Below are 25,061 nucleotides of genomic sequence, written 5' to 3'. Positions count from 1 at the left end.
ATAAACAAAGCAGACATCAACCAAACACAAATAAATAAATAAATAAACAATAAAAAAAATCCTCAAGAAGCACAAAAGCATATCATTGTCGTCGTGAACTAACTTTTATTTTGTCTGGCCCGAAGTGAAACTTACAACAACAGACTTCCAAATCCAACCAGATTTTCAATGTCATGACATCGACAATCTACAGGCAGAGACAGACAGACATCCTCAACAACAAATCATACATATGTAGATATATAATGGGATTAGCATATGATCAGAAATCCTCGGACAATCCGAAGACCTAATTGAATCTCGAGTTAGTTAGTTAGTTAGTTAGGCAGTTAATTTTCAAGTTCCAAAACCAAATCCTTAAAGAGGGCCACCGAAATATCTGCCAGCTTCTTCCCACTACCCAGTCGGGACGCCGAAACCCGCGTCTGTTTCGGAGCATTCGGCGCCTCCACGTCCTCCCAATCCCCCAACACGCCCGTGTTCCTCCACCCCAAACTCTTCTTCCTCGGCGTTCTGTATGCAAAATGGGCGTGCTTCGCAACCAACGCCTATCGAAAAAATAAAAACTTAAAAAAATAAAATTGAAGAATGAATATTGTAATATAATTGAATGATCGAATGTGACTCACCGCTTCTCTGAGTGCTTTCGATACAGACAACAAGCTCTGTAAATCGTCGTGCTCCACACCGCACACGATCCTAATCTGAAACAACAAAACAAAAAGGTTTGTATTTTTCATTTTTTTAAAGATGATTTATTTATTTTAAGGAATTGAAGCACCAACCAGAAGTTCCTGAGGTAAACTCTCGAGAGGTGATTGGCCGGCGAATCTCTTTCCGGCGGCGGCGGCGCTCTCGAATTCCATGTCGGCGGCGACTCTCTTCCGGCCGAAGGAGGAGCTCCGGACAACGCTGGAGCCGCATTTTTCGAGGCACCCCATTTTCGGAGATCTGGTGTTCGGACAGGGAAGAGAATCTGAGTGATTTATACCTGCGGCGGAATCTCAGGCGTGGATTCACTTGTGCTAATTAATACAACTTCGTAAACCCTAAATCCAGAGCAGATTTGAGGCGGAAAAGTGAAGGAAGATTGGCAGAAACGGTTGTGCTGAAGATGGAAACAAAAAACGCACACTCTAACTATCTTCTATCTATCTAAACTCGCACGCACGGCAATCTTCTTTCTTTATATACTCTCTCTAACAATATTAATTGATCATAAATATATGTGATTTTTTTTTTTTTTTTGAGAATTAAACAAATAAATAAAATGGAATGGAAAGCATTCTTCTTTTGGAGAGGACATAGGGGCGCCGGACCGGGCGGTCTGATGACGTGGCGGGGAGTTGTCAACTGCGTGTGTGGTCGGTCGTGTGGAGGTGTTTTGGTGAAGTCACCGGGGTTCGCGAGTTCTGGTGTTACAGACCGCTACGATGATGACACGTGGTGTTCTGATTGTTTTGGATGGCTGTGATTTGATTGTAGTTTGAAGACAGGAGTCCACGATGGCAGCTGTGGTGTGTGGGTGAGTGACGGCCGTGTTATTTAATCCGCACGCGTTTTCCGTGTAATTAAGTTGAAAATTGAAGTACTGTCCAGACTGGGGACTGAGGAATTGGAGACGGTGATTTTCGTAGTGGACCCCACGACAACCTGTGGAGTCGGGGGGCCGGGAGCTTCTAGATGAAGTTGGACCATGAGTCAAAGGGTAGTGATGGGTTAATTAATAAATGTAATAATTTGTTTGATTAGTTATCACTATTTTTTTATTACTTACGCGTTAAATTTTAATACAAATAAATGAATTTTTCATTAAAAATATTGTAATTAAATTATATTTGTTATATGTTAAATTATTTCCACTAACAATTATTGGTTTGAGTTTTTGAAAATTTTAATAAATATTTATATTTATATACTTTTAATAAAAAAAATTAAAATACATTAATTTTCTCATATAAAATATCATTAAATAATTATATTACCTAAAAAAATAAAAGTCAAGTACACAAGCCCCAAACCAAGCACATAACGATTTGATATACTAATATTAATAATCTATATAAGAATGCAAAACACATCCATATTTTAATTTTAATAATTTAGGTAGATTTGTTTAATGAAATAAAGTACTTTTTTTAAAAAAAAAAATAGTTAAAATCTACATTGATATTTTTCATATTTATGTATTGATAATTTGAAGGTACATTTATATTGAATCTGTAGGTATATTTATAGAATATGCCTATTAATGATCATTATTAAGAGTTTTTATGACATTTACAATTAAATGAAATTTACTGCTACTTATTATTGATAAATTATATAATGGATATATCTTAATTGTAATTTGGAAAGGAAATGTAATTTTTAAATAATAAAAAATATATATAATGTGTAGATTTTGAGTATTTTAATTTGGGGTAATAGATGAAAATTAGTATGTTTTAATATATAGAATCAAACATAATTGTATAAAATTAATATATGACAGTTAATACCTTAAAGTAATTATTGAAATATTTGACTACATTTATTTTGATATATATATATATATATTTTTTTTTTCAAATTTTTATTATGCAAGTCACATAATATTTTTTATTATTATTATTATTTTATAGATAATCCAACTACGAAAAGAAAAAAAACAAAACAAAACATATACATTTTCTTTGTTGCTTGTTTACAAACAAATACTCGATCAGTCCCATATATTTATGGGCCTATTACTGTAGATACAGAAATTTAGGTAAAATATGATTAGTAAGTAATTAAGAAGTATATTAGTAAAATTAATTTCGGTATAATAAAAATAATTGTGGATTAAGATTAAGATAACTACATAGTTTAATTAAGATTAAAAAAATTATAAAATTTAAAATTTAAAATGAGATTAAAGTGTATAATTATATTTCCAAAAAAAAGAATGGACAAATTATGTGAGACGGATGAAAATAGAAAATATGAACAAATTATGTGGGACGGAGGAAGTATATATTTCAGAAACAACTTCTTGTCTTTTCATTTCATTTAAAAATATATATTTTGTCATTTCGTTTGTCCAATACTAATTTACACATTTAACTAAAACTAATTTCTACACTAAATACATACATTTGATGGAGACAATAGAAAATATTTTAAAATGTGATAAATAAATATATTACAATTTGATTTGAGTATGGCATTTTTAACCTTTAGGTTATACTTGAGTAGAGATGTAGACTTACTCGGCATAATAAAATGTTTTGAGTTTACTTAGTTGCAAATTAATTGTAAAAATCGATTATAGAAAATTTCACTTTTTTACTTGGATAATAGTCGTGGCCCATAGTTTACCGAAATATAATTGAAGGAACTATCGGATACATGTAGGCCCATTTTCGCGTCTCTATCCAAATATAAATATATTTATTAGTTTGTTGGTTTCGAAAACCGACAGATTTGTAGATTAGAAAGTAATAAATTGGATTAAATAGAAATACTTTCGAGATAAGGGTAAAAAGTAAAAACTATAATAATTTGTTGAATGCATATATAAAATCATGTATTAGCAAGGATTTATTTTACTTTCCCATTTAACGAAAGTATACAAATTGCGAATCTATTGACTAACGTCGAAGTTTAAATAAAGTGTTTTGAATTCAAAACTTTTCGAGAATATTAAAACATGAATAGATAAGACAATAATTATATTTTATTAAAATCTATCGATCAACGCCCAACGCTACACTTTATTAATGACAAAAGACGATACAATAGCTCAAGATTTTATTACAAGTCTAAAAAAAAAAAAACCCAAAGCTTAATATTCATAAAAACTCGAAACTTACTAACAATAAAAATAAAGCATCTATAAATTATATATCGCAAAATATAACGAACACATAAATTAACACAACCATAAAGAAAACCAAAAACAACATTGCAAGAAATTAAACAAAGCATGAAAAGTTCAGAGTTCATCATCAGTCACAAACCAACAATAACATAAAATTAAACGGCATAAAAATAAAATAAAAGTTCTGCAAGCATTGTTGTCTTTGATTTAGGATAATATGATCCATTCCTGTCTCAGTGATAGTCTGAGATTTGAATGTCAGCAATGGTGGCGATCCCCCAGCGCAGATAGTTGATGAGTTCGTAATTGTAATGCACAGGAAGATTGTTGTTGATCCTTGCCTTCTCGATGGCCAGACATCGCAAGGACGAGGAAGCATATTTGAGGAAGAATTTCGCCATCATCACTGTCTGCTCCTTGTAACAAAACCCTCTGATCTTCACATATTGTAAGAATGGAAAAGCTGCAGCAGATTCGTTCAGATAATGCCTCCCAATTGTCTTCCAGTAGGCGCCTCCATCATTGAATGCATTCTGCCCAATCTGCAGAAATCCATAGATTAACGTGTGTAAAGTTAATTAAAGAGACAGTGCGTACCTCTTTGCAATGGCGGATAATTGAAATTTAGTTATTACATCGATGTGAACTCGTCGGATCCGAGGGGAGTTTGAGAGCATAATGATGATGTCGGCAGCGTTGAGGTAACTCTCCGGGTAGATGGTGAGAACGAATTCCTCCAGATTGGGCAGGGTGAATTGCGACATCTTGAAACCCTAATTCGAGAAATTGGGGATTAGGGTTTGTCAAATTGGGGGTGGATTTGAATTGATTTAATTTAATCTTATTACCTCGAGAAAAGTGCTTGTGATGGTGAGGCTTCTGACAGCGGCGAAACGAGGGATCATCTCCTTCCTGCGGGGGACCATTTGGAAGATCCGAGGATGGCTGAATTCAATCAGCACATCGTTCAGACGCGGGGTATCGACCTGGAAGGCGATCTCGCAGATTTTGCCATAGAAATGGAAGGTCTGAAGCTCTGGGGCGTTGAGACAGATGGAGTGGATGTCGGAGCAGTGCTTGACGATCAGTGTCTGAAAGCACCGGAGTTTCTCCGCGAAGATCCTCAGGGCAAAAATGAAGTTACAGTTGATGAGCTTCAGCGATCGGAGCTCGTAGCAGTTACGGAATAGCGTCAGGATGGTGACGGGCCGGGCCCGCATGTTCTGCAGCGTCAGGTCGCGGAGGAACCGGAGGCCGCCGGCGGCGGCGTGGGGGAGGAGGATCTCGCAGTTAATGAGCTTAATAGATGTAACAGATTCATAGTTAACGATGTCGGAGCTGAGCATGAATTTCTTAGGAGCCGACGGGGTGAAGTCGAGCTCCAGCCGGGAAACGCCGAGCTGGATGGCTCGGTGAACCCAGCAGAAAACGAACCGGGTTTCTCCGGCCGCGTCGTACCGGAGGGCGAACCGGTCGGCTCCGGTTTTTCCAAGGAGGTATAGAGTGTTGGTCACGCCGGCTTTGAACTGGTCCTTAGTCAGACCGGCGGAGAAGCTGCCGTCGAAGGCGAGGTTCCGGCAGAGCTTCCAGCTGTGCCGGAATCTTTTCGACAGGATCGATAGTTGACGGATTTCTCTCAGAGGGAGACGGAGGAGGATTGTCTCGATGATTTCGTCAGGGAGAGTCGCCGGAGTTGTTGTTCTTCTTCGTTTGTTGCCGCCGCCGAAGAACATCGCCGGCAGTGCTCCGATGATTTGGTAAGCCATTGCCGGTGATGCAGAATACAGAAGAAATATTGCAGTTTAGTGTGGAGTGACTCACACGGCCAGACACATATATATAGGAGAAATTTTGGGTGGGTGAAATAATGTTACCTGGATTTTTATTACCAACGGGAAATAATTAATGAAATCTGACGACTATACGAAATTGCTAATTTTGTCAGAATTATTCAAATTGCTAATTTTAAAAATAATTATGCTAAAATATTGCGTGCAATATTTTTAAAATGTAAAATATTGCGTGCTATTTTTATATAATAAAAATTGAATTTAAATTTTTTTTAAAAAAAAGTAATAATTTCTTGTACTATTTTTTAACTATTATTAGTCTGGTCTTTTCGTACACTATATTATCTGCATTAAATAATCCTGCTCAGGTATTCTGTGCATTGAATTACGAAGATAGGGCTAGGGCTTTTATTTTTTCATTTCCCAGAAGAAAAAGAGGTTTTATAAAATAAATTAAATTTCTCGCTTTACTATGTTGGAAGATTTAAATAATAATTTCTGGCTATATGTGATATTGTGATATGCTGAAAATGCCTTTTGATTCACGGAAAATACATCGGAAATGGATTATTATTTTCCTTTTTCTTTTTAAAGTGGTACAAATTTAATTTTTTTTATTTCATTTGGGCAGGTGATAAGACTTGTAGTTATTGATGGGATTAAGGATGATGTGTTCTTAATCCCCACAGTGAATTGCAATAAATGAATTCAAAATTAGTTGAAATTTGATAATTTAAATACAGATTAGGAAATGAAAATTTATATACATATATATAATTTGGAAATTATCATTTATGCTGTACACTTCAAATTTCATTTTGATTAAAATTAAATTATCTGTATTCGTAAGAGAATTATACAGTTACTCAGTATTCAGGGCACACTAATAATTTAGGAATTATTTTCTAAATATGAATTTGCAAAATTTGCAAAAGTAAAATATTGCCGGAATGGTAAAATAGTATTTTGCATGTATATTGATAATTTTATTTAGGTTCTGTGACATATTATGAGAAACAAATATTTATTATTACGTGTAAATAATATTTTGCATGTATATTGATAATTTTATTTAGGTGCTGTGACATATTATGAGAAGCGTATGTTTAATATTGCGTGTAAGAATGGAAAAGAAAAGTAATGATTTTTTAATAAAATAAAATGAGGGTTTATTAACCATTATTTTTTTTAATAAAAAAATTATAACTAATTTTACCTCAAAAAAAAAATTGTTAAATAAAATACTCATAAATTCATATAATTAGGATTTTTTTATTTTATTAGTTGTTACGGAGAATTTATTTTTTTGAGGTACTATTTTAACATAAATTATTTTATGAAATATTTATTGTATATTTCACTATTACTATGCATTAGTTAATTAAACTAATGCTGAAATTTCTATTTTCGCGCATAAAAATATATACACAAATTCAAAAGAGACCGATATCGATGCTTTGTAAAGATAACACGTGGCTTTGGATATAAATTGATCAAATTTTAAGGATGTAGTCGTTAATATTACAATCGTGTATGAACCTATTTATTGTGTAATATACTTTAGTAAAAAAAAATGTAATTAGATCAATATCTTATTTACAAGCCTCGACTTAGATTAAATTGTGTAAATTATTTATGTTCTTGCTATATATGGCTCTTCGAACATTAAATAATTTAGATATTTAAATTGGCATGTTTATATATTATATCTGTAATATTTGTCTTATCATTTTTTCTCTTTTAAAATTTCATTACAATAACATATTCGATTCGATGAGTGCTAATACTAAATTTGATAAACTATTAAAATCATTACTTTATACGTTGTTCAAACATCGAACAAACTACATAGTTAAGTAAGAATATCGTTTATATATTCTATCTACATTTTTTTTAAGTTTCATTACATTGACCTATTCGATTTGATAGGCGTTCGAGTGCCGAAATTGGTAAACTATTTATGTTATACTTTATATGATTGTTCGAACATCAATCAAACTGCATCTTTAAGCTAGCAAATTAAATTATTTATGTTCTTACTTTTTATGATTATTCGAGTTCCAAGAAAATATATTTTCTCATTATTTATTTTTTTTGTGTTTTTCAAATTTCATTATAGAGGACTTATTTGATTATACAAGTGTTGATGTATCTTATAAAGTTTGATCTTGAATAATTATTAATTAAATATTTCAAATTCATGATTCTAAAATTATTTATTTTTGAGGTACATTATATATGTAGTATGATGATTTTAGCATAAATACACAAATTATTGTACTCTTACTATACATTAATTAATTGAATTACTGCGTAAAATTTCTACATTCGCACATAAAAATAGATAGAAAAATTTGAAAGCAACGAAATCCGATGTTTTTTTTTATTGATCACATAGGAACCCGCAATCACTACCCGAAAGTGCGCACTGGGAATTCGATGTTTTTATTTTATAAAGACAACATGTGGTTTTGTATATAAATTGGTTAAATTATGAGTGTATTTGATAATGTTACATCAGTGTATAAATTTATTCATAGTGTAATATACTTTAGTAAAAAGATGTAATTAGATTGATATTCTATTTATAGGTCTCGATTTAGATCGAATTGTGTAAATTATTTATATTCTTCCTTTATATGACTGTTCGAATATCAAATAAATTACATATTTAAATTGACACGTTGCTTATATATTATATCCATATTTTTAAATCAAATTTTCTTTTTAAAAGTTTCATATTCAATTCGTTAAGTGCTCGAGTACTAAATTGGATAAAATATTTAAATTCTTACTTTATATGGTTGATCGAAAATCAAACAAACTATATATTTAAGTCGGCACATTGTTTATATATTGTTTATTATCTGTATTTTCTTTATCTCTTTTTTGTTTTATTTCATTATATTAATCTATTTGAGTCGATTAAGTATCCGAGCATCAAATTTGGTAAACTATTTACTTTATTACTTTATATGAGTGTTCGAATATCAAACAAACTTTATATTTAAATTAGCATATTGTTTATGCAATTACGTACTTTATCGGTATTTTTTTTTTTCTTTTTTCAATTTTCATTACGAGGACTTATTTTATTTGAGGTAATTTTTAAGTTTGATCTCAAACCATTATTAATTGAATAGTTTAAATTCATGATACTAAAATTAATGTATTGATTAGCACATAAGGGTACAAAAATTTGAATAAAGTGGCAAATACTTGTTTGAAAAGAAGAAAAGAATGGAAAGGTCCTTACTGGGCTGGAATTTTTTTCAAGCCCATATAAAAAAGAAAAAAGAAAAACAATTCAAGTTAACCAAAAATTTAGGTAAATTGTTGGTTTCTTTTTATGGGTTTGATAAAATTTTGATTTATACGTGATATTAAAATAATGTATGATGAATTTTTTTTTAAGAAAAAAAATATATTTTTTTTCTTAAAAAGCAAAGACCAGATAGTAGAAACTTGGGGTTTGGAGACAAAAGAAACAAACCTACATTTTTTAATCAAATGGTCATTTTTCTAAAAAAAAAATCCACTAAATTGTATATCTATATATTTTATCATTTTTTATATTATACTTCCTCAGTCATGTAAATTTATACTCATTTGATCGGACACGAGTTTTAAAAAAATAAATTAAAAATATATATTTTTTTTTAATTTTATGATAAAAAAATAGAAAACAAGGTACTTTTTAACTAAAAAAAAAAAAGTGAATAAATTTAAATGACAATTAAAGAAGAAAAATGAGAATAAGTTTGAATGAAATTAAATATTAAACTAAAATATTTTTTAAATTAATATCATTACAAATTCACAATATGAGTTATAAATGTTTATTTGAATTTAGTTTCAATTATGGTACTATTTTAGTTTGTAACCTAATGGATTTTTAGTTTATTTTTTTATAACAAACATTATTCAAATCAGATCAAAGCATAAAATAAATTATAAAATCAAATTTTAGATTTATTTTTTCAACAAAAATATAAAATTATTAATAAGAAAATAAATAAATAAGTAATAATAATAATAATAACAATAACAACAAACATATTATGTAGAATTTTGAGTGTTTTTTTTTTATTTTTTATTATTGTAAGTTGAAAAATTGTGATTGAAAAATGTATCCGAAAATAAAATTTCATATAATATAAATAACTAAAATAATATATTTATATATACTTAATTTATGAAAATATTAAATGTATGTATATATATATGTATTTATTTATAAGAAAGAAATATGAGAATACTTCATTTTAATAAATTTAAGAAAATAACTTATAAGATTTAAAAATAATAATAGAAGAATTGGGGTGTAGTGTCAGCTGGTGTTCCAAACCAGGGAGCTCCGATGCAATTTTTATTTTTTTTTAATTATAAGTCGTGTATGTAATGCGAAGAATCAAACACGATTTAGTAAAAGCGCCGTCAATTCATTTCCTTGAATAAATATACTAGTATAAATACGAGCCGACATTTTTATAGGGGAAGGGCAGAGGCGCAGTGCACTGTGCAACTAACCCTAATTGCTCGGAAGTTTTTTGCAGCGGATTCTCTCTTGCAGCGTCACTACATCTCCGGCTCCTATTCTCCCGCGCTTCTTGCGGGATTCCGTGTTTCTTACAAGATTCATTGAGGGTTGAATCGAGAATTTCGATTAGGGTTCTTGTATTTCCGCCGATAGGCTCGGTGTTTCTTTCAGGTAAATGGACAGTATTTCGTGTCCTTTAATCTTTCCCTTGATTGTTTATGTGCGTGTTCGTGTGTTTTCTTTGAATTTTGGAGCGTGAATCTGGTTCTCTCGTGCTTTATGTGTCTATTGGATTGATACTCTGAATCGAATGATTTTGTCTTCTGATACGTTTGTTCTGATTTGATTGTGTTCTTCTTACTGAGCTTGTTCTTGTTTCTTGGGTTCAGATTGTTCTTGGAGATTGAAGTTTCTGGTCGGATTCAGACGAATAGCTTGATGGAGGATTGGGGTACTTTTTCTACCCCTCTAATTTACAATTTAGATGATGATTTCTTTGTTCATCATTTTATATGCAAGGCGCTTCTGTATTTCATTTTGCAATTAGCTAATTATTGGGTATGGTTTCAGGTTGTTAATTGAAATATATAATACTTTGTGTTTGCAAGATTATACTAAGGGATTCTTAAATCAAATTAAGCACATAATATGTCTGATAATTTTATCTTCTCATAAACGCCATGTATATTACTTGCTTTTGTAACATTTTCTGATGCCGATGCTTTTATATGCTTGTTTGATTTCCCAAGTAAATAATATTATTACACACAGATTCCTGCCCACCCCATGTAACTTTTCTTACTCGTTCGATTACTTTTGGGATCCATGTATTTTACCTATTTGCTTTCATTGCTTTCAGAAGATGAAGCAATTCCTGATCTTCTGAAAAAGGAGCAGCCAAAGAATAATTGGGATGATGAAGATTTGGATGATGATAATGTGAAGGATTCTTGGGAAGATGAAGATGAGCCTGCACCAGCTCCGGTATTAATCATTTTCTTCTATTCATTTCTTTCAATGGCCTTAATTATAATTGGAATCTCTCTCATACCTTCAATCTTCTTCAAATGTCATATATGAAGTAGCCTCAAATATATCTAGTTTCTTATAATGATATCTCTATTTCACCAAACCAAAGGGCTATCGCCTTGATCTTTAAAATTCTTCCTATGTTGTTATGCATGGACAATTTGACAGTTTCTTTTTGGTTGGTTCAGAAGACAAGAAATTCCTACAGTATCATGTGAATGTTCAATTATGGGTGCATTAATTAGTTTGGGTCCTTTTCGGGCAATGTGGCATTATTGTTGTTGTTATTATTATTATTATCCTTTGGTTCTTTTGAGGTTTATATCCTTACAAATAATTTGGGCAGGCTCCTGAACCCAAGGCTGAGCCCCCGCCTCCTGTAAAGTCTCCTAATAAGCCTGTAGCAAAGTCGTCTGAAAAGAAAGAGAAAGTTGAACCTAGAAAGGATGCGGTCTTAGATCCCATAGAAGAAAAATTTCGCCAGCAGAGGTGATATTCTGTATATTGGCATTTTGACCTTTTCAATATGCTTGATTTGTTTCTTAGTTTGAGCCTGTTGAAATAAATTTGTTTTGAAGTATGTTCAATGTTTGTTGATTCAGCAATTCAAAATTTCCAGTTTTCTTTTCTAGGCTATGCAATTGAGAATCGGAGTTTACTTGTTTCAAAATTGAAAAACTTCTGTGGTGCTATGAGTACCACTCCTTATTATATATATTGATAGAAGTTGCTGTAGTTTGTTTGGCACTCGTGCTATACTCTGACATTTGTGAACATTGAGCTTTTTGTGGATAAATATCGATCTTAATGTGCAAGATTGAGAAATGGCACTGTGTATTTATGCAGGCTGGTGGAAGAAGCAGATTTAAAGACTGCTGCAGAATTGTTTGGTAAGAGAGGTGATGAAAAGACCCTCGACAATTTTATTCCCAAAACTGAGAGTGACTTTGCAGAATATGCTGAGCTCATCTCTCATAAACTTCGCCCATATGAGGTACTTCTTTGATATTCATCTTATTCAATGCACGAGTTCTTGTAATTTGAATGCCGCTGTTAAGAGTTCGCAAACAATTTCTCTCGTTTACAGAAAAGCTTTCACTACATTGCATTGTTGAAGGCTGTAATGAGGTTATCGATGACTTCCTTGAAAGGTGCAGATGCCAAAGAAGTTGCTTCATCCATTACGGCAATTGCTAATGAAAAGATCAAAGCAGAAAAGGAAGCTAATGCTGGCAAAAAGAAGACAGGTACAACTATTTTGCTGATTATTTTAGTCGTATCCAGTGCTGGGCTTCAATTGCTAAATTACTTTTCTTATATATACAGTTGGAAAGAAAAAACAACTCCATGTTGGCAAGCCCGATGATGATGTAGCTGTTGACACCTATAACGATTACGATGATTATGATTTTATGTGAGCTTCTCACACAGGTATGATTCGGGTATGTACCCTTTACAAGAGTCTGAATATACAAGAAGTTTCTCGTCCTTTTCTCTCCTTAATTTGGAGATGAGGTGTAATATGCTTGTCATTTTGTGGAATAAGGAATGTAGTAGAGTTTTAGCCTTGGTTTTGTATCTGTAATCCTTTTTTCATCGTTTGAATTGCATTTGCGGAGCTTTTCATTTTCTTAGGCATTTAAAGATGCTACGATTGTTTTACTATGATCATGATGTACTTGAGGCATTAAAGCGTAAGAATACAGAGGTCAATGAACAAGTTGTGAAATTCTTCGGACCTTTTGTATCAATCTTGAATAGTAGTTGTTGGTTTGTCTGTTGGATTTTTTTTACAATCAATATTTAGCTCTAGAATGAGAACATAAATTGAATTTTTAGGTATGTTTTCGGGGTTTGGTTGGCAGTTGGCACCTTGTACTTCTTGAAGCTTAAGCATTAACATTATCTGTGCTTGTAAATTGATTTAGAGTATAACAGCATTTCTATGGTATTAATAAAATTGCTCCATATATTGGTTAGGGGTGGAAAAAAATATCGAATTATTGAAATACAACATATATTGTATTGAAAATACTAAATTTTCGATATATCAAAATTTTTGGTCGATATGATACTTGATTGAATTTTTTTCAGTATGGTAATGGTATATAATTTGATATTTTTATTTTGATATTCAGTATATTGTTATGCTGATAATTTGATATATTGATGCTAAAATTAAGATTTTTCAAGTACAAAATTATTTCTAATATTAGTATATCGGTTTATAACAAGACAGTATGAACAATTTGATATATTGAATTATTGGTACTGTACAGTATTTGTAATATACTGAAAATTCGATATGATAATAAAATATAATATGATCAAATATTTTCAGTATATTGTACCAAATCATCCATATAATGGTTAAACAGCATACGAATGTTGCTCAATTGTTCCGACTGCAATTTAAAACAAACAGACAATAACACACAAAGAAAACTCTCTCTACATGAATTCCTTGCTGTAGTATCTATGCCAGTAAGTAAGGCACCCCTATTTATACATAATAATCTCCTAACCAGGATACATTGATTTTCCATAGGAATTGATCATTCCATAACTATATATTTCTGTAAGAATTCATAAAAAATTATGTAGAGAATTCCATTAACCTTTAACTTATATATTTATATACACATACACACACACATAATATATGATACACTGTATTTTGCTGTGGTGCATCATGGAAAAAGATTAAAAAGGTGCATCATACCTAGAAGTCATCCAGTTCTACAATTTGTGCTCTCCTCTCCGCAGCTTGTTTCCTGATGAAAATACCCCACCTGAGAGCTGCTTTCAGTTTGAGCCACCCGACGACAGCTTTCGCAGAAGGACGTGTGTGGTCATCTTCGAGTCCAAAGTTGGTATGCATCGTAGGGGTGCATACCGAGTAGGCATAGTTACTCCCATTATCATTAAATGAAGACTGGCCATAGCGTCCCATACTAAACATACGTAACAGATGCTGCATATCTTCAGTTTCAAGCATCTCATGACTTCTTACACGAATTTCATCCTCAGGAATGTGTTCATACGCCCTATATGGCGCAAGGTTAGATGCGCTGCCAATGTGGAAGCCGGACATGGCTGAGACTGGACGACCGAGAGCTAGCAAGTTTTCACTTTCGGATGGTAGAGGTTGTCGTTCATGATGGATGAGCTGATCCTGTGGGGGAGTTGGATCGTAGTCGTTCAATCCTATAGCAACACTTAGATTCATGTCCTGACATTGTGTGGGATATTCACCTCCAATATTGTCATTGTAACCTATCCAAAGATTAATCATCCAATAGTGAGAATAGTCTTGCACAAAACTAACCTCTGGTCATCTACATTTTACTCGAAGGCAAAAGTTATCGATAAGGAAACCTTAAAAGGAGGTGTAATTGTTAATCTAGCAAATGTGGTAAGTTACCTCCAATGTTAAAACCTTGGTTCATAGGAGGATGATTTGGCATTGTAATAGGGAAGCTAGATAAACTGAGTTGATCAAGAGAAACTAGCTGATCTTGTGTCTCTGTGGTTTTGTTTTGATCAAAGCCCATCAGTGATCTGCCATCATATTCTATCACATGAGTCCAGTTGTCATAAGCCTTCTTTACCAATGTGTCCACATAGACCTGCAATACAAAGCAAACATAAGTTGCTACAACTCATCTTGTCTGTCTGAACTCAGATTAAAATCTTCTAATGTGACAGATAAGTAAATGGCAGAGGCTAATGTTTCTCTTGAATACTCAGCTATGGTTAACTCCTAATGTGGAATGACTAACTAGATTTTATGCCAGCAATTTAATTATTTTTGTCAGGGAAGTGTGATCATCTCTAAAACAGGTAATTGAGTCACTAATGGCTATGGAATCACTAACCTTCTGGCTCTCAGAAATTGAATCCACTGCGTGATACTGTCCATCCATAATCAAGCCGCTCAATTGACAGATTCTGTTAAATACAACCCCCACATTACTCGGCTCATCGGGATAGTAGACATATACATTCCCACCCAATGCACAAGTCTTGGAGTGCTCTACGAGAATGTCCCACATCTTATTCGACATTCCACTTCCCAGTATCTGAAATAAGTAGCAAAGATTCATTATGCGCGCTTGAAAAAAAGCAAAATCATAGAATAGATTGATCAGAAAAATTAAGCCTTTCATCTCACCTTTCTAAGTTCTTGTGGATCTCTAATAACATATCGCAAGAAGTCTTCTACGGTATTTATTCCAGCTTGATTAAGCCGCTTATGAAATGAACCGTCTTTCCCAATCTTTTCTAACCTCCAAACTTCATCGTCAAGTGCAGGGGGGTAATGCTTCTTATATACTACAAAAAGAAGTGTGAATTTACCACCAAATGAACGAGAAGAACAGTACAAAAATCAATTTTCTTATATCTTTTCTGGAAAGAAAAAGCTTACATTCTCCTCTGTGATCCCTGACTGTGAAGGCTTCTGTTTTTGCTTCACGAATTCTAGAACGTTCATAATTACTTGACACTTTCAGGCCAAGTCTGAACTTTCGACTCCTAATCCAACTAGAGTTGTCAGTGAACATCAGCTCTCCTAAAGTTCCAACACCTCCATTTAAAGCAACCTGCAAGTCCCCAGCAAGAAGTGGCCTTTTCCCTTCTCTCTCTCTCACTATATTTGACTCGAACTCTTCTTGACTCCAGCCATCACGATCCTCGTTGTTGAAATCACCTTCAAGCACAACAACATCTAATTTTACTGAGGATTCAGGTCCTGATGTTACAACTTGGCCTGTGTTTGCATCAAGCAGCGCAATGTGGATTGGCGCACCCTGATCTCCCTCTAGCTTTCCTCCAGTAAAAAGAGGTAGAGACAGCTTGGATCTGAAATGTAGCTGCAAATTTCTCCCATCAGGACCTTCAATTCTTTGTGGGGATATCCTGCTTGTTTAAGGTTGAAACAGTTGTAAAATGTGGATGCAGCTTTAACGAAAGATTCAACTTTCAGCTTAACTTAGAATAATCCATACATGATTCATTTCAGATATTGAGACAAATCCAAAGGTAAATAGATAAGGTAATAATAGTACTAAACCTATACATTCCTCCAAGGTGGTTGTTACTGATTATAATAACCACAGTGTTGGTAACACAAATAATATATATATTGACAACACATTATGTATGAATCAAAAGCATAAGATATACGTGTATATAATATAACACATGAACTGATAATTCATGACAGTAATCAAAATGCCACATATTAGAATTGATATCAGCACACAAGTTTACTTACACTGCAAACATATAAAATAGAACTGACAAGCATGTGTTGTATATTAGATTTTCGTTTTCTGTTTGTTATATTTTCACATGATTAGCCTCAGCATTTTAACGGAAGCCTTCCTTCAGACATAATTGCTAAAATTTGCTATAACAAAAGAAAACTGCAGATTCCTGAATCCATTATATATGGACAAAATATTTGTCAGCATATCCCAAAGATGATCTGACAACAAACAGAAACGAGAATATTCTATGAAATTTCATCCATTATAAAATCTAGAACAAAAACTACAAGGATTTGGAAAATAACACCCACACCTGTCATTTGATCTTGCAGATCCCAATTTTGCCAAGGCACGCTCCACTTCCTCACTTACCTGACAATCCAAAAGTTAAAGAGCTATTACAAACCATGAAACATATCTAAATTCTATAAGCTACAAGTGATATGCAGACAGATGAGAAGATTCTCACAAACAGACCAACATTACAACCACGAGAATGAAAACTGTGGCGTTCATTTAGGGTGTGTTTGTGTGAGGGTTTGGATTTTGGGTTGGGATTTGAATAGTAAAAATTTTGAATTTGAATAGTTGTATGATGTGATATAAATAGGCGTTGATGTGATGTTTTGAATGTAAAATTGATTTTTAGTATAATATAAAAAAATGAAAAGGTGTTTGATTTGATATTTTTGAAGAAAAAAATAAGGATGAATAGTGGAAATCGAAACAAATCCCTCAAACAAACACACCCTTAGAAGAAGAAATCAGTAATAACCAGTATTTGTGCAATCCACGAAAGAATTATCCATTAAAGAACACTGACATAGCAGCATAATTGACAGCAGAAATCATTAACAAAGACAGTACTGACAAAACTGTAAAAAAAAATCTACATAACAGAGATGCAGAGAAACAAATATAGTTCACAATATTTCCAGCACATAGTCAGGAACATCGCTGAACAACTAACGATCCGCCACAAACTGAAACAGTATGAATCGAGAGTCTACAATCTTACAACTCGCCGAAGAATTGGTTCCAGTGAAGAGCACATTTTCTGCAGGTTGTCCACCTTCAAAGCCTCGACAATAACACTGCATCAAAAGTGAAAACCTTGTTAAACCCTTAGAAAATGGCCAGAACTACCGCATGACTTCGATTCCTCACCACTTCTCTCACTCCAAACCATAATTCAACCACTCTAAACAAACACTGCATACACAAAATCACACAACTAGTTCACCAAATTTATCTCCGAGCAAGTAAAGGTGCGAGAATCCGCGCCTCGGTAAATTACCTGGCAAGAGCAGGGCGTTTCCTCTCAGGCTGACCTTCCTGGCTACTATTCGAATCCAAACCACGCTTCTCCCTCGCCGCCATTCTATTCGCTCTTTCCACATACCCTGTCTGCATCTTCCCCTAACTTTTCCTAATTTCTGCCAATAAATAAATGCCACTTCATTCAGCACCTCGCAAGTTGCAAAGTTTCCTCAATCAAACTATCGTCGACTTTAGCAAACATGGGAAAGATTCCGGCAGCGAATAAAAAGGATAGAAAAGCGGGAAAACAAATAAGTTGGAATTGCCGGGAAAGAGATAAGAGACTACCAAGAAGCTTCGTTTAAGCCATCTGCGAAATTTCTGATTGCCTTTTTTCAACCTTAGTATTATCATTATGATTGCTAGCGCTCTTGTTTATCTGGAATTTTAAACAATTTAACTTCCAATGAAAATATGTTGGTTTGGTTAATATAAACAGTTATTTATTTAATATTTTAAATATAAAATATATTATATATTTTAAATAATTTTAAATTTATTTTAATTAAAATAGTTTGTTTGTTTAAAATGAGTTCAAAAGAACATGAACATGAAGATGAAGTGGAGCCGGGACTCATACGCTACGGAGCTGTTCAATAGAAATGGAGCGCTTCAAAGCTGCGAAACCACCTCAATTGGACTATAATGTCTCCACAAAGTAAAGAATTATTGTATTCTTAGGGCTAAAACAGCAGTCTCCACTTACCATAAAGCATCAAATTCTATTAATCTTAACGCAACAATTTATTAAACTATAACGCATCTATCCAAAAACAATGTTTCTATAAAGTTAAATATTGTTTTCTCTGCTGAGCTAAAAACAGCAATCTCCACTGGCTCTAAGTTAACAATTTCATATCGAAACTTAAGACTCCATACAATTCAAAATTGTTAAAGATAAAACCTTGTAGACCGGCTAAGTTGTAATAGAGGTGATTCGGAATGAGTCTTGGAATGGTTCAAGTGCAATTGAAGCGGTTGAAAATGAGTCCAACAGTTGAGAATTGAACAGAGGGATTGTCAAGGAGTTGGAGTGAACGGAAATAATAGTTGTAACAACCAAAAGAATAGTTACTTGGTATTAGGATTAAATATAACAAAACAAAATACAACATACACGACAAGAACGCACTATATTCTACAACTCTTTATCATGTTATTAGTTCACCCGTATATTATCTAAATTCTAATTAATGTTGTCTTTTGTTATTTTGTTGCTAATTTATGTTTCAAGCATGCTTTTATTCAGTTTCCAATAAATTTATCTAAATTTTAGTATATCAGTTATTTAGATTGTAAGCTGCGTAGGCTCTACCGTCGGATTCGCCCCAAATCCGATAACGGACATACTCTTTAGAGTACTTTCGGAGTCCACGCCGACAGAATTGACTAACGGTATTTGAGCATCTTTTATTCTCTAACATAATTAAATTTTAATTTATAATTATTTATAATAATATAATTTTTAATTATTTATTTATAAATAGATATTTTATTTATGGAACTAAAGGAAGACTATAAAATAAATGTATAGTAGCTACTGTTCTCAGTTTTACAACAGTGACGTCATATTATATATAGTACTAAAAAAATTAAAAACAGACACACTGAGATTGTTTGGGAGATTTCTCAAAATTTAATATTTATCAATTTTTTAAAAAAAAATATAATTAAACACTTATTTTTTATTTTTTATATTATAATAAATATCAATTTTATATTTAAATATCACATTAATTTTTATTTATATTATATGATATCATATAACTATTTTAATTTAAAATTTTTACTATATTCAAATGATAATTCAAAATCCATACACCAAACAAACACACCTAAGAGAACTAGGATAATTTAAAAATTCATATACAAATATAGGGTTTATTGCTGCATATTTGGATGGTAAAATCTTTTATAAATATTATCAAAATATATAATATATTTTATTTATTCATAAAAAAAAAAAATCGTAACATAAATTTTTATACTTAAAATTTTAAATATAAAAAATAAAAATCTATCTAAAAAATCAAGTCAACAAACCCATCATATTAAAATATTTCTATAAATTTTAAAAATATTCGCAAGTTCAAAGTAAATTAATATCGAATTTAGGGTCTACCTATATTAATTAATTACGTACTTTTTTATTATTTTTTTAAATAACTGAATTATGTGAATAGCTTTACGCAAACGGTCAAACTAGAGTGGCTTTGGCGCTTTGCTTAAAAAAAAGTCTTAAATTAAACAGAAAGAATTATGTTAAGTACGAAAAGAAAAGGCCAGTACGCAATCGGCAATCTTGCAAGGGCCATGGACTTCATCTCCGAATAAATCCAAACCATACACGTGTTAACTCCACAACGTATATACGGTGGAGATTCACTGGGCGTCCCATCCAACGATAATCACGGGACCCATGGGCCGCGCCCTTAAAATATTTAAAAACCGGTTAAACGTTTTTTTATGACCAAACCGAGTTTAGATTAAAAGCGCGTTTATCAGTTAGGTGTCGCAAACGCGATTTTTCGGCAGCGTTCGGAATCTCCGCAGCCGCCGCGCAAAACAATTTCTGGTCGTTGCAAAGCAAGGAGCAGACTCGGTGATCACATGGAAAAGATGAAAATCGGGGAATCTATACTGTCGGACCAAGTACGCGCCAACAGCGACATCACGACGGCGACGCTTTCCGCCGGAGGTCAGCTGGGGTGGGCGGGGCGGCGGTTGGACGTGGAGAGAGAGGTCCTCGGCTTCTCCGTCGTGGGAAACAGGATCAATATTAGAGCTCTGATCGAAGGCGGTGCTGGAGCGTGTTTCTTTGGTGCGAAGCGATCGTTGATTAGGAAGACCTTCACTCTGGAGTTCCTGTCGAATGATTCTCTTCGCCTTTGGACTCAGAATCTGCAGGAGTACCTGGATTCTCTTGGTAAGATTTTGTTGGATTATCTGTACGTGCGAAAATCTGCGTAGTTTGCATTTACTCGTGTATCTTACCATATAATTCCGCAGTTTTTGGAAATTTGGTAAGTCCAATCAAATATGACTTTGCCGTAATTTGTGAGTTTTGTGCGTGTGGATTCTTTAGGTAGGCCGAAGAGGTTATTCATATTTGTCAATCCGTTCGGAGGAAAGAAATCCGCGTTGCGTATTTTTTCGAACGATGTGAGGCCGTTGCTCGATGATGCCAACATCGATTACACCGTGAAAGGTTCGGTTGAGCATGGTGTTTATTTTTCTATTTTCTATGTTTATAATATACATTTGATAAGCAAGGGTTGACTATGCGTGCTTCTCGATAGAAACTGAACATCAGCTCCACGCGAAGGAAGTTGTTCGGTCGCTTGATATAGCAAAGTATGATGGAATTGTTTGCGTAAGCGGCGACGGAATTTTAGTTGAGGTAGGTTCATCTTTGTCGCCACATATTTATTGATTCTGTCATTATCTGTTTTTCAATCGAATCATTCCCTGGGAATTGTGCCAGTTTTCCAGAAATTTAAGGAGATTTTCTATGAATTACTGTTGCTTGCTGATCAAGCGATCGCAACGGAAAAGTAAGCTTGATTTACTTGTCGGTAGGGTAAACTAAAAGAAATTAGGCTGTGTATTAAACAGTATCTGACATTTCATGATATAAAACAATAAATTTTATAGACAATAAAATCTCAAAGCGGAAATAAATCCCTCGAACTGCTGTATTAAAGTAGCATAGGTTGAACAGAGATTCAGCGCATTGATTGGAGATTGTGGGCTCCTAAAAAATTCTCACTCTGATTCCCAAATGGGGTTTTGTCGCGGTTTTGTCCCAACTAAGTTATAATGCTTATTTTCTTGAATTAGATCTTCAAAGTGGGTGGTTGGGACTGAGGCTACTTTATTGTTATTGAGATTTAAGACTAAATGTTTGTTTACAACAATTATTTGTGTCCGAGTTTATAAGCTTCCATCTGGCAGAAGTATCTGAGACATCTCAACTCAAGGGATTTCTGAAAAGTAAGAGCATCGACCTCCTGATTGTTAATTATTATGTGGGGTTCTTGGTAGGTAATAAATGGTCTTCTCACCAGGGACGATTGGCATGATGCGATAAAGATGCCTCTTGGAGCAGTACCTGCAGGTACAACTGTTTCTCTAAGTGCTGCCATAAGAATAGTTGTAATTGAAAAAAAAAGACATTATTCCATCTATAAAAATCTCCTGCTGAGCTTACTACAGGCATGAAAGATGAGATGTTTTAGTGAATTGCTCTAGCAGGGTAAAGTTTTCAAATTGAAATTCGTATCTTGTTTAAACTTGGGGATTATTGCTGGTCCAAGATTCAGCTCATAATAGATGATAAAGTTGGTTTCCCACATACAGAGAAATAATAATTACACATATGACTACGAAAATGTTAACTATGGCTTCTTTCTGAGTCTAGGAACTGGAAATGGAATGGTGAAGTCACTTCTAGATTCATGCAGTGAGCCATGTACAGCATCAAATGCTACTCTTTCTATAATTCGAGGTAGTTTAAACTTCATCTGTAAATTTTGCCACCTGTTTTTATCGATACACAACTTCAATGTAGCTGACAGAACATTTTTGCCTGCCAACGACTAACGCAGGGAACAAGCGCTCGTTGGATGTTGCTACAATATCACAAGGGGATACCAAATTCTTCAGCATTCTAATGCTGGCATGGGGTATGTGATAATCCAAAATCTAAGTCAACACATGCTTATTGATCATTTTATGAACTACTCATGGGATCAGCTATTTTAGTTGGCTTTAAGTGACAGATGCTAATTTTCGGAGGTATTGCTGTAGGCCTTGTGGCTGATATTGATATTGAGTCGGAGAAGTACAGATGGATGGGAAGTGCTCGAATAGATTTCTATGTGAGTTTTATATTTATCATCTACGCTGCATTGAACATAGCAATGCTGAATATCCTTGGATGTTAACCAGTCGACAAAACAAAACTTGAATCAATTAGCTTCAATCACAACCGAGGCCATTTGTTAGCATGTTAGTACAATAACTTCACCATTACCTGTGCAGGTTGCTATTAATATCTTCTCTACACGTTAGGGTCTCTATTATAACAAACATCATATATCCATAGTTGAGCCTGTCAACAATACAGGCTTACACCTAAAGTAACACAGTACTATGAAAGAAACTCTGTTCTTTCTTGCATGAAACGTTTTTAGTGCATTCATTGAATCAAAATTCAATCATTACCCTCACCATATTCATCATTTGCTCTACTAAGACTGAAATTTCTTCACTAACTTCAGGCCCTTCGCCGCATCTTGGGTCTTAGAAAGTACAATGGCACAATACTTTTTGTGCCCGCCCCTGGATATGAATCTTTTGGAGAACCCTTAGGTCTTGAAGATGAAATTATTGTCCAAGAAGAGAGTGAAATGAAGTCTGTCGATGCACCTATTAAAAATCTCGACTGTAGCTATCAGGGTCCTAAAGTTGATGCAAAGAGTTTGAACTGGCGAAAGGTTGGCGGCCCTTTTGCCTCGATCTGGCTTCAAAATGTTCCCTGGGGAGGCGAAGATTCATTGGCAGCACCCAATGCCGAGGTTTGTTCATTTTGTGCATTCAATACTCCGTGATTCATTTAATACACCATTATTTCTGCCATTCCATATCATTTCTTCATAATTGAAGTTATTCAATCAAAACATAGATCGAAGCAATTCATTTCCATTTTTCTTGAACTGATGCAGTTTGCAGATGGTTGTTTGGACCTGATCATGGTCAAGGATTGTCCAAAGCTGGCCTTGCTAAAGCTGATGAGTAAACTCAACAATGGAGATCATATCAAATCCCCACATGTATCTTATCTCAAGGTTCTCTACCATCTTCGCCACTTCGAAACATCCATTGCTATTTCATTGCATATATCTGAGAAAAGCTCGCAGTGAATGTCTTTTTTGTCGATCGGGCGCAGGTGAAAGCCTTCATTTTGCAGCCTGGGCAGCAAATCGGAGACCCGGCCACGGGCGGGATCATCGATGTTGATGGAGAAGTTCTAGCTAGAGGCAAAGGAGCCTTCCAATATGAAAAGAAGACATTGATGAGCTACGACAAGCTCTTCATCAAAATGGATCAAGGTTTGGCTACTTTATTTGCACCTAAATAGCTTTCCTCATTATATTTGCATCTAGTGTGTGTGCCTGTTTATGCACAAGTGTGTATAATTTATCTGCCCACACACATACATATATATATATATATATATTTATGTATTTATGTGTATATATTATCTTGTATACACATATACATATACATGTATATTTTTCTAAATATAATTTTATGCTTACGGCGTGTTAGAGATAGGCCTCGCCAAGGGACAAGAGATGTCCGGTTTTGAGTTGTTAAATAGTAACAACTGTTTTTTAAAATTTTTTGAATGTAGTAACATGTTTAATATAAGTAAATATGTGTTAAATGTAATGTCTTGAATTATGAATAATGTTTTGCAATATTTTAAATAAAAAATATTTATGATAATAATATATATATATTTTTATTTTAAAAAACAAACCCTATGTGTATGTATTACAAACCCATCCCATCCATCCACATGTGAGAAACGAACGGGAACGAAACGACGACGTAGGACAGGACAGAGCGGCGGTCCCCGCAAAGCCCCATTTAGTGTATTCTATGCGCAGAAAGCGGCTACACTCCATGCCATTACAACCTACTAATTACTACTACTATTATTTTCATTACTATACGAGTTTTAACAGACACCTTCATTTATACACACACTGACAATTGACATACATATAACATATGAGTGTACATTAACGAAATGCCAATGTTATTTAAATATAACATAAATATATATATATATATAAAAGACAACACCCTAAGTTAGTTATGATAGTGACTTTATTTTTTTTTTTCAATTGTAAAATAATATTATTGCAAAATCAACAAATTAAGTAGGCAAAACAAGTATGACCGAAAAGTCTGAAAACTTTGTCACGAGTCCACTCTACATTACTATGTCATTTTTAATAGGACTTGTATGTGAATTTTTGATATAATAAAAAAATAATATCATAAATATTTTTAGAATAGATAAGTAGTAAATTATTACTTGAAAATTCACAATTCACAAACAAATAGAGCTTAGATTCTTGCAGATATTAAACTCTTAAATGAATTTTGATATTAATTTCAATTATGTTTTCTCTATTATTTATTTATATTTTTATAATATTAATTTTATGTAATAATATTAAATAATATCA

General features: G+C 33.4%; 5 protein-coding genes across 10 annotated transcripts; 2 read left to right on the top strand and 3 right to left on the bottom strand.

Moving 5' to 3' along the window:
- Positions 1-1,243, bottom strand: LOC127249830 (F-box protein At1g61340-like). The gene is made up of 3 exons (XM_051272848.1): positions 786-1,243; positions 630-704; positions 1-548 (listed from the first exon to the last, which is right to left on the bottom strand). Exons 1-3 carry the CDS (start codon positions 939-941, stop codon positions 330-332), a joined length of 450 nt encoding a protein of 149 aa, XP_051128805.1. The 5' UTR covers positions 942-1,243; the 3' UTR covers positions 1-329.
- Positions 1,244-4,077: 2,834 nt separating this feature from the next.
- Positions 4,078-5,610, bottom strand: LOC127249688 (putative FBD-associated F-box protein At1g61330). The gene is made up of 3 exons (XM_051272620.1): positions 4,693-5,610; positions 4,480-4,617; positions 4,078-4,386 (listed from the first exon to the last, which is right to left on the bottom strand). Exons 1-3 carry the CDS (start codon positions 5,608-5,610, stop codon positions 4,078-4,080), a joined length of 1,365 nt encoding a protein of 454 aa, XP_051128577.1.
- A 4,512-nt stretch (positions 5,611-10,122) lies between these two features.
- Positions 10,123-12,980, top strand: LOC127249668 (uncharacterized). Of its 2 annotated transcripts, none has more exons than XM_051272599.1 (7): positions 10,123-10,345; positions 10,564-10,625; positions 11,034-11,158; positions 11,550-11,692; positions 12,050-12,197; positions 12,361-12,450; positions 12,530-12,980. In XM_051272599.1, the coding sequence occupies exons 2-7, from the start codon at positions 10,613-10,615 to the stop codon at positions 12,575-12,577; spliced, it is 567 nt and encodes a 188-aa protein (XP_051128556.1). In that variant the 5' UTR covers positions 10,123-10,345; positions 10,564-10,612; the 3' UTR covers positions 12,578-12,980. The 2 variants fall into 2 exon arrangements, with proteins under 2 accessions (XP_051128556.1, XP_051128555.1); XM_051272598.1 differs by having other exon boundaries at positions 10,125-10,345; positions 12,291-12,450.
- A 609-nt stretch (positions 12,981-13,589) lies between these two features.
- Positions 13,590-18,134, bottom strand: LOC127249667 (calmodulin-binding protein 60 D-like). Its single transcript, XM_051272597.1, has 8 exons — positions 17,774-18,134; positions 17,495-17,570; positions 16,790-16,848; positions 15,633-16,123; positions 15,378-15,538; positions 15,082-15,285; positions 14,628-14,832; positions 13,590-14,479 (listed from the first exon to the last, which is right to left on the bottom strand). The coding sequence occupies exons 1-8, from the start codon at positions 17,887-17,889 to the stop codon at positions 13,926-13,928; spliced, it is 1,866 nt and encodes a 621-aa protein (XP_051128554.1). The 5' UTR covers positions 17,890-18,134; the 3' UTR covers positions 13,590-13,925.
- A 1,988-nt stretch (positions 18,135-20,122) lies between these two features.
- Positions 20,123-24,312, top strand: LOC127249896 (sphingosine kinase 1-like). 5 transcript variants are annotated; one of them, XM_051272954.1, is made up of 10 exons: positions 20,123-20,722; positions 20,882-21,004; positions 21,096-21,196; positions 21,841-21,913; positions 22,217-22,303; positions 22,404-22,481; positions 22,606-22,676; positions 23,079-23,375; positions 23,523-23,645; positions 23,747-24,312. In XM_051272954.1, exons 1-10 carry the CDS (start codon positions 20,407-20,409, stop codon positions 23,936-23,938), a joined length of 1,461 nt encoding a protein of 486 aa, XP_051128911.1. In that variant the 5' UTR covers positions 20,123-20,406; the 3' UTR covers positions 23,939-24,312. The 5 variants fall into 5 exon arrangements, with proteins under 5 accessions (XP_051128911.1, XP_051128912.1, XP_051128913.1 ...); XM_051272955.1 differs by lacking the exon at positions 20,123-20,722 and having other exon boundaries at positions 20,957-21,004; positions 21,096-21,789; positions 21,864-21,913; XM_051272956.1 differs by lacking the exons at positions 20,123-20,722; positions 20,882-21,004 and adding an exon at positions 21,637-21,789 and having other exon boundaries at positions 21,091-21,196; positions 21,864-21,913.
- Positions 24,313-25,061: the final 749 nt, after the last annotated feature.

This window comes from Andrographis paniculata, unplaced genomic scaffold (assembly GCF_009805555.1).
Source record: "Andrographis paniculata isolate CXL003 unplaced genomic scaffold, ASM980555v1 Contig36END, whole genome shotgun sequence".
In the NCBI taxonomy this organism is placed as follows: domain Eukaryota; kingdom Viridiplantae; phylum Streptophyta; class Magnoliopsida; order Lamiales; family Acanthaceae; genus Andrographis; species Andrographis paniculata.
The sequence above is the reverse complement of the archived record's forward strand: the minus strand, read 5'-3'. Positions and strand labels throughout refer to the sequence as shown.

Coding starts and splice junctions, on each gene's coding strand:
- LOC127249896 (XM_051272954.1), top strand. CDS start 20,407: ATGGAAAAGATGAAAATCGGGGAATCTATACTGTCGGACCAAGTACGC. Junction 21,197..21,840: donor GCGACGGAATTTTAGTTGAG/GTAGGTTCATCT, acceptor GGTTCTTGGTAG/GTAATAAATGGTCTTCTCAC. Junction 23,646..23,746: donor CACATGTATCTTATCTCAAG/GTTCTCTACCAT, acceptor GATCGGGCGCAG/GTGAAAGCCTTCATTTTGCA.
- LOC127249688 (XM_051272620.1), bottom strand. CDS start 5,610: ATGGCTTACCAAATCATCGGAGCACTGCCGGCGATGTTCTTCGGCGGC. Junction 4,618..4,692: donor TCACAAGCACTTTTCTCGAG/GTAATAAGATTA, acceptor TTCTCGAATTAG/GGTTTCAAGATGTCGCAATT. Junction 4,387..4,479: donor TCCGACGAGTTCACATCGAT/GTAATAACTAAA, acceptor GGATTTCTGCAG/ATTGGGCAGAATGCATTCAA.
- LOC127249667 (XM_051272597.1), bottom strand. CDS start 17,889: ATGCAGACAGGGTATGTGGAAAGAGCGAATAGAATGGCGGCGAGGGAG. Junction 16,849..17,494: donor AACCAATTCTTCGGCGAGTT/GTAAGATTGTAG, acceptor TTGGATTGTCAG/GTAAGTGAGGAAGTGGAGCG. Junction 15,539..15,632: donor CAGGGATCACAGAGGAGAAT/GTAAGCTTTTTC, acceptor TTCTTTTTGTAG/TATATAAGAAGCATTACCCC.
- LOC127249668 (XM_051272598.1), top strand. Junction 11,693..12,049: donor GAAAAATTTCGCCAGCAGAG/GTGATATTCTGT, acceptor GTATTTATGCAG/GCTGGTGGAAGAAGCAGATT. Junction 12,198..12,290: donor ATAAACTTCGCCCATATGAG/GTACTTCTTTGA, acceptor TCTCGTTTACAG/AAAAGCTTTCACTACATTGC.
- LOC127249830 (XM_051272848.1), bottom strand. CDS start 941: ATGGGGTGCCTCGAAAAATGCGGCTCCAGCGTTGTCCGGAGCTCCTCC. Junction 705..785: donor GTTTACCTCAGGAACTTCTG/GTTGGTGCTTCA, acceptor TTGTTGTTTCAG/ATTAGGATCGTGTGCGGTGT. Junction 549..629: donor CGAAAGCACTCAGAGAAGCG/GTGAGTCACATT, acceptor TTTTTTCGATAG/GCGTTGGTTGCGAAGCACGC.